The 11773-nt window shown below is 43.7% G+C and overlaps 1 protein-coding gene across 1 annotated transcript; it reads left to right on the forward strand.

Annotated features, from left to right (window-relative positions):
- Positions 1–5877: 5877 nt before the first annotated feature.
- miox (myo-inositol oxygenase) lies at positions 5878–11318 on the forward strand. The gene is made up of 10 exons (XM_036520417.1): positions 5878–6001; positions 6349–6429; positions 6569–6649; positions 6921–7083; positions 7676–7743; positions 8388–8497; positions 8653–8720; positions 9687–9736; positions 9842–9954; positions 10119–11318. Exons 1-10 carry the CDS (start codon positions 5984–5986, stop codon positions 10225–10227), a joined length of 861 nt encoding a protein of 286 aa, XP_036376310.1. The 5' UTR covers positions 5878–5983; the 3' UTR covers positions 10228–11318.
- The last annotated feature ends 455 nt before the right edge of the window (positions 11319–11773 follow it).

Raw genomic sequence — 11773 nt, forward strand, 5'->3', positions numbered from 1 at the left:
CACCTAGGTTACAGTGATTTATCTCCTGAATTTGAGATGCAGCTTTATGTTGTATACACTTGCAGGGAACTTCACAATACAACACCACTAAGATAATATAAATAGACACTCTTTGTCATTTTTATTAATGACTCACTTTCAAAATAATTTAGGATACACATTCCAATGTGGTTTTCAAACATATAGCAATAATGTACTTTCTTATTTGCATAATACTGAAATATGATTCTCCTAAATTCCCTGTTGCTATTTATTCTGTAAGTCGGCCATGGAAAAGTCATAGCTGGAAATGGAGGTTTGATTATAAGCTAGGTGCAGAATATAGATGCTCATTATGGTTTAACCCATAACCTCGTAACATCTGACACATACTCATGAGTCATTAAATCTGTCAACCCATCACATCCCACTCTCACCTATGCAGGCTTCTCCACAGAGACTTTCCAAAGCAAACCTGATCCTAAATCCCAAAGTAAACCTGCTCAGCACAGCAGCCCTGTGAACTGCATCCCAACCCCTGTCTGACGGCAGGTTTAAACTGGCCCACCTGCAGCTGCAGACGGTGGCCGTGGTTTCAGTCACGTTCACCTCACCTTCACGCCATCATGCTCCATGTGTCTGGGGGTGGGTGGGGCAGAAGTGGGCGTGGCCATGCTCGTGACTCTGGAAGGAGGGACTGTGATGTTGTCATTTGTCTCCTGAAGAAGTGTCAGAGCAAAGACAGGTCTGTGCTAAAAATACTTTGGGTTTCCCAACTATGTGCAAAGGCAAAAACCTGCTAAACATGTTGCTGAGCCTTGTAGAGACGCTGATTAAAACAGCTGCATAGGTGTGCTACTGCTGGAACTGACAGCGTCACACAGAGGGGATTCATGCTGGACAATACATGCATAAAGCTATTCACCTTACATTAAAATTGTATTTCCTCAATTGAACAGACTAATAGCCACATCAAATAAACTTCTTATTGAATTCCATTTACATGTGATTTCACAGCCAAATAAACTGGACAAACTAAAACACAAAGTAAAATGGAGAACAGGCAAATAAAAAAAAACACACAAAATGAGGCAGCAGTTTCTTATAGTCTTTGTCTCCTTCATTCTCCATGTTCCAGGAGTGTTCACACTCCCCGTCATCCTCAAGTACTTCTGCTGCACAGGGGCAAGGAAGGGCAGAGAGAGCTGACCTCTGACCTCTGACACTACTGGAAGGAATCAGGGGTCAGGTATACCGTGAATACTTTACTTTGGTTTATAGCAGAAGCGGAGACCTTTCGAGAGTTCAAGACCAGGCATGACATAGTGCTACATACACTCTAGACTACAGACAGAATGGTGAACTCTCTGGACTGAATGACCTGTTCTGTGTTCTTATACCTGTTGAAATTCTACAAACATGGAAATGAAAGGCATCACACCAAAGGCACAGTATGGGCTTAGTGCCCTTGGATGATACACTTGGGTGTGCCTACAGGAAGAAAACCACATTAAGCTAAACTGACATTTAACTTTAAGCGTGGCTTTTTCCTTTTTTTTTTCTACAGGAACCAATCACTTTTAAACCATTTCCTCAAGGACCTCCTCCTAACATTTATTCAGTACCAATTACATAAATGCAGTCAGTTACATCTGGGTCTCTTTTCTTGGGTATTTGTGTGTCAGTCACACTGGGGGATAATTCCACTAAATCACTACTGAAGTGAGCCTGCCTCTTCTGCTCCCCATTAAGTTAAAGCTGAACCAAAGAAGCATCTAGTTGGTGGCATGCAAAGGCCCTCATTATTGTTTCTGTCCATAATGCCAGCATTCTTACGCATTGCTTTAAGGAACAGCAGGGGAACAGAACTTGCTAGGGTTTATCTAACTAACTTTTCAAAACTGATTTGCTGATGAGTGAAACTAGTTACTCAGGACATAACTACTAAAATAAAGCACGTAACACACACATTGCTTTCCTGTATTTCTCCAGTGGGGTGTGAGTCAAAATAACGTTATTGAATTAAACTGATTGCACTTTCCCCTCGAACTAAAATGTGCAAATGCAACGTCAACAAAAGATGGGTTCATTATTAGAATGGCAAGTCATTTTCCGTATTCCACAGTGATTTTCCATGACGACTATCCGAGGAATAATAAAACCGTGTATACTAGAAACACACGATTCCCTCAGTATCAAAGTAATTACTTTTTGCCAGTACCAAATGGGTCACTCCGGTAACCCCCCTTGACTACGTACTTAAGCTGCGTAAGGGGACTTCATTCTGAAAAACGTATTTAGGTTGTTACTGAGGAGTAAAAAAATTGCAAGTTGAAGGCATTAGTTTTGTAACTGGCGATCCAAATAATGCAGAATTGATCAAGAACTGATACCTTTCAATGTTGACACTTTTCCTTTGAAGTGATGCAGTTTTGAGGTTTAACATGCGGGCAGATTGCTGGCAGTTTGTCATGATTTGGGTGGTATCTGAGAAAAGAAAACACATTTAGGAATCATTCGGATCCGTGTCTGATGTAATTTTGCTCTGTTGAAAATCGATTCTACGGCGATGTTTCCGACCTGCTCAGACTTTGTTCTGGCTCCACAAACAGCCTCCTCTGTACTTTTGTTCGAAACATTAATAAAACAAACACCACGAAATCTCCTCACAACATTTGAACATTTTTGCTTAACCTGTTTTCCCACGAAAGGATTTTTTCTTCAGTTCAGGACAGCCTTACTTTAGTTGTTAAAAAGAAATTTGATTTCCGAAAGAAATGTAGTCTGCCCTGTCGTTATGAAATAGTATTTCAAGACGTACAAAATTACAATGTTAAAGTGTTTTAAAATTCCTTCCTCAGGAAACCGCCATCGCCTCACTGCTCGCGCGCGTGCGGTGATGAACAGCCTCTGGTGCGTGGCCACAATATTACCACATTACCAATATAGCATTTATGCCACAGAAACGCAGTGCGTTCAGGGGCTACTCTTTATTTACTGGTAAACAGGTATAGAAGTTGCTGATGTAGATACATTTAAGTAATGTGGAGTATTTAAAACAACGACATGGTATTGCCATGGAGTCATACATGGTGACCTGGGTTTTAAGAGGAAATGTAGGGCACCTTTAAATGGCCTATTCTAACATTCCCACCTGCCTTACACTGACTAGTGCATGGATTTGTCATTACTCACTTTAGGGTAAAAGTACCACTTTCAGAAGATGACCTGGAGGACAACTTCACAGAAGCACACTGTTTGAAGTAGAGGTAGGCCTAAAGTACCCTGCTATTAAGATCACATTTCACATTCACTTGTTCAGGTATGTGTCACTTGTACTTGTTTTCATGATTTAGAGTTAGCTAAACATTATGATTATGACATAACACTCACTGGTTCAGTGATATTGAGTAATGGCAAGATATTACAGGAATGCCTCAATTTCAAGGGTTTGAGGGCTTCACAGTCAAGAGATTAAGATAACCTCATGGTTTCAAGGCATAGTATTTCAACCAGTGGTTACATAACTGTTTTTGCAGCATTTTTTAAATTTATCTTATAATTTGTTTACTTATGTAATTACATATTTATTTTGTTCAACTTTATTTTCAGGAAATTAGGCAAATACACATGATAAGAGACCATTAGGGAGTTCATTCCTGAAACTGTATGAACTGTCAACATTTCAATGATACATAACAGGAGAGCCATTCAGAGACGTCTGTGATACACAGCCTACTTCCACCAGGCACACTAAGCACCAAGACAATATGAAACTTGGTGAGCATGTTCTCTGACAGCTGCACAGATTTAGGCTCAATATGTATGTAGTTCTGTACTTCAATATTCAGAGGGAAAAAACATGCCAAAAGAGTTGAATGCATATTATGTTACATACTTTTTCTGTTTTCTGTTCATGAAATAATATCTGTGTGTATGTTTTAATACAGATCCCAGCGGAAACTGGAGCGGCGTGACAGACCTGAGGTAGCTACAGAGTGGTATATGGAGCAGTGCTCAGCTGGCCTGTGACATCATCAACACCCAGGTCATGAGAGCCTTCCTCAGACAGAGCATGGCGTGACTCAGCATCACGCTCCCCACGCCGTCCCCCAGACACCTCCAGCAGAGCCAGGGAGATCACCCCCACTGCCAAATACGTGCAGTCCAACACGGAGGCCCTCCCCACCCAGCAAACTGGCTACGCTTTACTGCCGATGGAAAAAATGACAAGGGCAACTGCAAGTCCTGGCCGTTACACCACCACATGAGTTAGCCTGTATTACCTTAATCCAGACGAGTCTGGAGTGGGTTGGGACTGCGATCCACAGCTGTGTGCATTGTTCACAATAAAGATAAATGAAGGGTAAATACAATGCCCTTTTGTTACACCATGTTCAGTTATTTTTACTTTAACCCACAGTGAGTTGATGGCATACATATCTGCTCAGAAAAGGGAAGGAATAGGAGTGTTTTAGGAAGCAATTAATAAGAGTCCAATGAGCAACAATAGACTAAAAAAATCACACAGATAAATCACAGGGTGACAACGACATCCTTTTGAGCAGTCTTTATTTTTTCACCCAGAGGGAGAGCTGAGAGCGACCCCTGGGGGAGGGCTGCAGAGTTGCACTTACGTGCAACAGCAGAGAAACGCATTGCAAGCAGGTCAAACATTCTAATACAAGATCAAACATGAGAATGAATGTTTATGAACAACTGTGGTATTAATTGTCTGTTTTGGGTGATGTTTAAGTGATTATTGTCATTTAAAAGGCAGGTTCAGCAGCTCTCCTCTGCAATGCTGTAGGATGTTGTGTTTTGCTGTTATATCAGAGCCCGCCCCTTCAGAGTCGACCAATAGCAAACAGGGGTGTGAAGAGACGAACACACAAAGGTCTCTAACCTCGTTCTTATGAGAAAATACGTGGCTGGAAAACTGTATGACCTCAATGGCTGTACAAATAAAGATAGGCCAGTGTTTCGAGCTTTCCATGAAAAAGACCTGAAGCCAGAGGAAAAGGAGAGGCCTTATCAATACTTCATTACAGTGCAGGCAAGGGGACTGATCTGTCAGGCCAGCACAGAGCTACTGTAATCTGGGCAGGACAGTGGAAGAGCCTAGAGAAGGAGAGACAGGTGGATTCTGCTGTAGTTATTAATGTAGAATCTGAAGGATCGAGTCACCAAAATGGAGAATCAGACATCAGAGCCATTGAGCGCAGTTGACAGTGCTGTTAGAAGGCTTATAGGCAGCACAACATACAGGTGTCAGCAACATCAACCTCTCCTTTCTCTGCCTGACCTGGTTTCAGAGATACCCCCCACCGCCCCCAGTGCTAACGCTCAGTCCTTTTCCATGATCCACACTTCTGTCATTATACAATCAATCAATCAGTAAATCAATAAATCAATCAAAACCGCTTTGATATAGAGCACAGGGAATTTCTGCAATAGCACAGATACCAAATTCTGGACAGAGCACATATTGTGCAGAGAAAAAATATGAAAAAAAATTGCCAGCTGGAGAAAAAGTGAAAACGCATTCCCAAGCATAGAATAGGCATAATACATACATATCTACATATACATACACATAAATGCATATACTATTCTTGTATTTAAAGTAATTAAATGGTATAGAAGTCATTACAAGCTTTTCACAACTTAACACAATAATATTGCCTCAAGCAAAACCACTGAGTCATTGTCTAGCCAGTGCTGACCAGTTCGGTTCGATGTTTTGAGAATTGGGTTAAAATCTTACTTTTGATGTAGTGATGATGGCAAAGACTTGGAGTTCAGCCATTAGCTCCTGCCAGAAGTCCCGCCAGTGTTTGGGCAGCCTTCAGTTAAACTGTCACTGTTCACTGTGTGCCATAAGGGGGTTATGCACCTCATAGTTCATCCTTTAAACAGGTCAGATATATAGCGCAGGAAGGCAGCGCTGCGTTAGGACTGTCAGCACACACACGTTTCACCCAGGACAGTGCAACAGCACACCATGCGAGTTGTCAACATCGTACGTATATCTTTTTTGTAAACATTCATTATTAATATGAGTAACAACATATTATTTTTAACATAGTTTATATTTGGCTAAATATACCAGAATGAAGAACTATTTTTGAATGTATTTTGCTGTCTATGAAATTGAAAATAATTACAAAATATTGCAGCATGTATTAGAGTGTACATTTATAAATGGTTCAATTAAAGGCATGAATGAATAAAACAGTGAATGCATTAACTAAAGTTTGGATTTTAAGGTATTTAAGTTATTTAAGTGTTCAGATCTCCAGAGGGCGAGACTTTCTTTCAGCTTTTATCATGCTGGCCAAAACAACAAAAAACTTGTTTTTTTATAAGGGACCAGACCCTTCGCTGGCATATCGGCCAGATCCGGAACTGAAAGATGGCAAAGACAAAAGTGAATACAGGAACTTTGAGGTAAATTTCTTTTGTCCCATGGGAATCCTGAGAAGCTTTAAGAAATGCTTAAACTAACTTTAATCTGAGTTGTAAAACAGGTGCATATGCTTTCAGTATACACTGCATGTGTGACAGTTTGGGTCTGTATCTGGGACAGAGTGGAGATCTTATCGAGAGGGTCTACAACACCTACAGACTGATGCACACCAACCAAAGCCTGGCTTTCGTCAAACAGAAGGTGCGTGTGCTTTACCACCAGTGCCACTGCAATAACACCACATTTCAGCTCAAGGAAATGTACTGCACTGTAAATGTTACGGAGTACCTGTCTTTTACACATTCTTCAAAGGACTGACGAAGAGTTTAGGGGTGAAATACAACCAGGGGTTGATTAATTACTCAAGGGTTGAATATGGACCCTGAGTATGTTTGCGGTGGGAGTGAGTGACAGCTTTGCTGTGGTACTGAGCGTGTGCGGTGTGCGATGTGCATGGTGTGTGTCCCTGCAGCACGAATCCTGGGCCTCCTGCAGCCGCACCAGCATGACGGTGATGGAAAGCATCGAGGCGCTGGACCAGCTGGTGGATGAGTCCGACCCCGACGTGGACTTCCCCAACTCCTTCCACGCCTTCCAAACAGCAGAGGGCATCCGCAAGGAGCACCCGGATAAAGGTAAGAGCGGGGTCACCCCCACATCTCTGCAAAGAGCGGGGTCACCCCCACCCCCACATCTCTGCAAAGAGGGGGGTCACCCCCACATCTCTGCAAAGAGCGGGGTCACCCCCACACCTGCCGCCTCCACATCTCTGCAAAGAGTGGGGTCACCCCCACATCTCTGCAAAGAGCGGGGTCACCCCCACACCTGCCACCCCGACACCTCTGCAAAGAGCGGGGTCACCCCCACATCTCTGCAAAGAGCGGGGTCACCCCCACACCCGCCACCCTCCACATCTCTGCAGGTGCTGTCTCTCACTGCGGGTCAGCTCAACGCCATCAGACCAACACACATTCCAGCTGTCTTTAAAATCCCACACGTCTTCAGAGCAGATTCAGGCTGCATGTACTCAGTCAGAAGAGTGAAGAGTAGGCTTTGGTGGTTCAGCGGCAGGGTGGTCTTGGTTTACTGCTATGTGAGTGGCCGCAGTGTCAGGGCTCTTCCTCTTCCTGTTTGGCTTGGCCAGCAGACACACGCCTCGCTGTGTCACAGCGCCCCCCTCGGGCTGCACAGGCAGCTCATGCAGTGATGTCTCCCGTTCCCTCACAGACTGGTTCCAGCTGGTGGGACTGATCCATGACATTGGGAAGATCATGGCGCTGTGGGGGGAGCCCCAGGTGAGCAGGCCCCTCCCCCACCTCTCTGTGGCTGGATCAGATTATCATTCATTTAGCCAGGGGTGGGGCAGCTTGTGGCCCAGAGGTGCCCGTCCCCACTCTTTGACATCATGGTTTGACAGTAGTATTTAAAGCCATTATTCTTTCCTATAGTTAGAGTGCCTTATAAGGCACCACTACAGTTTGTCATAAGATGAACATTTCTTTTTCAAATTAATGAAATTATTCATAATTAACAGACCCATCATAATGACAAACTCAATCAGTTTTAGTCCAAGCTCAGATTTGCTCAGAATTTTTATTTTCTTAACAATGCTACGATGTTCAAAATGATGGAGTAAAACACTGAAACATTTGCCCATTCTCCTGTATTATATGTATAGTTTGATCATCAATGATTTTTCATTAATCTGCAGTCAGATTGAAAAGTCTTTGAAGTCTTGTTTCTGGAATAAAATAAAAAATATTGTGAAATATTAACCAAAAAACTACATTGAACTTATTACAGTACTATCTATGTCTTCATAAGTCTGCTTGTCATCGTGGCAGACGAAACTGGCCCGCAGTGGACTCTACAGTACACCGAGTTGGCCCCTAGATGGCGTGGTTGCTGTGCTCAGTGTGTGGGTTATGTATTTCCTCAGTGGGCTGTGGTGGGGGACACTTTCCCCGTGGGCTGCAGGTTCCAGAACTCCATCGTTTTCAGAGACTCCACTTTCACAGACAACCCTGACGAGAAAAACCCCTCCTACAAGTACGGTGACCTGCCGCTCTCCCCTCACTCCACACACCCAACCCTGATCTCCAACAGCCTCTTATCCCCAGGGAGAGAGGCCATTCATACACCAATGTGCTAAAGAACAGAGAAATGTGTATGCTGAATGCATCTTTCTGTCCTCACCCTCCCAGCACTGAATATGGAATATACAAACCCAGCTGTGGGCTTGACAATGTGCTCATGTCATGGGGTCATGATGGTGAGTCCTTTAAACATTTTACATCCTTTAAATCAGAGACATGGAGTGGCCCTTCCACTCACACGCTACCCTTCATACCGCTGGCCTGTCATCTCCAGCAGGTCCTACGATTAGAGTGGACAAGTGTATGGACATGAGAATACTTTAACAGAATTCTCTATTCTCTATAATTATACTTTAACAATGACAACGGGCAGCAGTGGGATGTAGCAGAAGGGAGAAGGGCTCGTAACCGAAAGGTTGTTGGTTTGAATCCCCGCTGGGACACTGCCATTATATCTTTGGGCCAGGTACTTAACCCACAATTGCCTCAGTAACTCTCCAGCTGTTTAAATAGATAAAACTGTAAGCTATTATAAACTGCTCTGGACAGGAGCGTCTGCTAAATGACAATAATGTGATGGCATAATGTTTCTAACTGTAAGGGTCAAGATGATGTAACGAGTATTGAATTGTCCCAGAGAAACTACCCGTGTTTTTAAGGACACATTCAGCTAGCATTTTCATGAGTGCCACATGGAGAACATAATTTTTAGGGAGTGTCTGCTGTAGGAAGCAGCAAAGCCTGTTTGAGGTCACCAGTTCTGCTCATTGTTTTCCAGATAGAACAGGAAAGCATCTCTGCTCCCGTGTCCTCAGATCTGACATCTGTTGAGGTTATAAAGGGATCTTGGCAAACAGCTTTTCCTGTCAGCCTCCAGACGCAGAGATGTGAAGCAAAGGGCCACTCATTCTAAAGCTGCAGAGATTCTCCCATGCCTCCTTGTCTTAGTTATTATAAGGCACTGTCCTTTTCTACAGTAGTTTCAAATTAAGACAGGTACACTGCCTGAGTTTTCATGATGCACCACTGCCACCCAGTGGTTATATATGGTACTGTCACACAGTAGAGTCAGCAATAGCTGTCTGTCCATTTGCCACAGAAGGACCTTGTCCTTGCTCACTTGTGTTTCACATTCTTCCCAGAATATCTGTACAGGGTCATGAAGTTCAACAAATGCACCATCCCAGAGGAGGTGAGTGGAAAAAGGAATGCTATGGACGCTCATTCCTGAGGGGGGAGACGCGCAGGGAGACAGCGCATTGTGTGTGAAAGCTGCTCTCTGCACCTGTCCTCACAGGGTCTCTACATGATCCGCTTCCACTCCTTCTACCCATGGCACTCCCACGGGGACTACATGCACCTCTGCAATGACAAAGACCTCAGCATGCTGCCCTGGGTCAAGGAGTTCAAGTAAGGACAGGCCGCTCGCGCTGTGGCAGGCGGGGCTGTCAGCACCGCTGCCCACAGTATCACAGCTCACTGCATCAGCAGACCATGTGAGTGTTACTCGCCTGTCAGTCAGCCTTACGTGCTGCCATCTGACGAGCTCTCCACCGCGGTGGTCTTTTCCACAGCAAGTTCGACCTGTACACCAAGAGCTCGGAGCTGCCGGACGTGGACAAGCTGAAGCCCTACTACCAGTCTCTGATTGACAAGTACTGTCCCGGGAAGCTGTGCTGGTGAGGAGAGGATCCTGCCTTAGCAGCCACTCAGTGAGGCTTCAAAGGACGAGCGACGCAGCCAATCAGCTTCACTCCACACAGCTTTAATCTGCAGCTGCAGTGCCCGCAGGACCCACAGTCACCTGCCATTGGTCACATTCAGACTCTCCATTACAGTAACTGAAGGCCTGAGTGTAACTGAGTGTCCTCCATCCTCACCTGGTGCCCTTTCTGTAAAATCCACTGTCTAAGCCCAGCCCCAGGCCCATACTCTTATCTACAAACACATGCAGAAATGCAGGAGTATTGGTCCCTCTCCACCCCCGTGTTAGCAGCAGCTGCAGTCTGATACCTGCATGGAGTCTAAAGCAGTATCACTCTTTACTTAGCTCCAATACGCTGAAAGGAAAACACCCAAATTACTTATAACAATATGAAAGAGTCTGTCAAGTAGAAATTCAACTGGGATGAGAAATATAAAATTTGTGTTGGTGTAAGGATTGATGAAATTACCATGTCAGTAATATTCCAAATCTTTATTATAAATCATACAGAACATGAAAATGCTTTCTTTGCATATCTGTCTCTCATTAATCAAATGCATATTAACTATTGAAAACAGCAAGTCTTTCTCATATTTGCATAGTAGTAACAAGTGCAGAATCCTAAAAAAACACATTAGTGTCAAGAGTATGTGTACACAAGTATCAAAAACCAAATATATACACACAAACCCCAGAGAGCTGCATGCTGACAACCATCAGAATGTGGATGTGGAATCTGAGAATAAAATTCTACAAGACTCAGTAGCGTCATGGTGATCAGTTACACCTACAACAGAAACAGTATACTGGACAACAAAATCTCCAGTCATTCTCATCACACACTCAGCCACACAAACATAATTCTGGGGTCATCAAGCATGTTTTGCAAATGTGAATGAAAACCGTTTTTCTACAGACCTGTCATGGAATGGAAAGTATGTAATGATGGTGACAGCATGATCTATGGTATCAAGTTTTGGGTTTTTTCCCCCTAAAGAAAGACACATCTCAAACTTTTAAGCTCAAGGCCCCCCACCCTCCAAAAAGGTAAGTAAAACAGCTTGTTAAGTGTAAAAGTTTTCAATGGTTTCTGCGTTACTGTCACTGTATTCCAGGACAATTAATGAGTAGTCCTTCAACACAATTTCTAAAGCATCAAATTAAAGCAAAACCCCCATACAACAGTTAACCAAGGCCACAAAGATAAAGTGCAAAGCAGGAGAAGGACAGCCGAACACAGAGGCCCAGGAAGCAAACTCAAAGGTGAGTTTACACAGTGGAAGGGATGCCTGTTCAAAACTGCAGGTAACACGGGAGCCATTACACTCTCCACCCTCCCACCTGAGATCATGGCAGTTACAGCTTTTCATAAAGGTGTGATTCACACACACAACTTCGTTCTTTCTCTCTCCTCAAATTCCCCTGGTCACGTATGATTGGCTAAGACATGTCACACGGTGTGCAGACCAATCAACATCCATGTAAAATATCAGCAACAACATATGAACTTGAATCCTTCAAACT

Source organism: Megalops cyprinoides, chromosome 25 (genome assembly GCF_013368585.1).
Source record: "Megalops cyprinoides isolate fMegCyp1 chromosome 25, fMegCyp1.pri, whole genome shotgun sequence".
Classification (NCBI taxonomy): domain Eukaryota; kingdom Metazoa; phylum Chordata; class Actinopteri; order Elopiformes; family Megalopidae; genus Megalops; species Megalops cyprinoides.

What these genes read in the sequence shown, in the direction of transcription:
- miox (XM_036520417.1), top strand. An exon ending in CAAGGAGCACCCGGATAAAG is followed by an intron (nt 7,084 to 7,675) that starts GTAAGAGCGGGG and finishes GTTCCCTCACAG; the next exon opens with ACTGGTTCCAGCTGGTGGGA. An exon ending in CCCTGGGTCAAGGAGTTCAA is followed by an intron (nt 9,955 to 10,118) that starts GTAAGGACAGGC and finishes TCTTTTCCACAG; the next exon opens with CAAGTTCGACCTGTACACCA.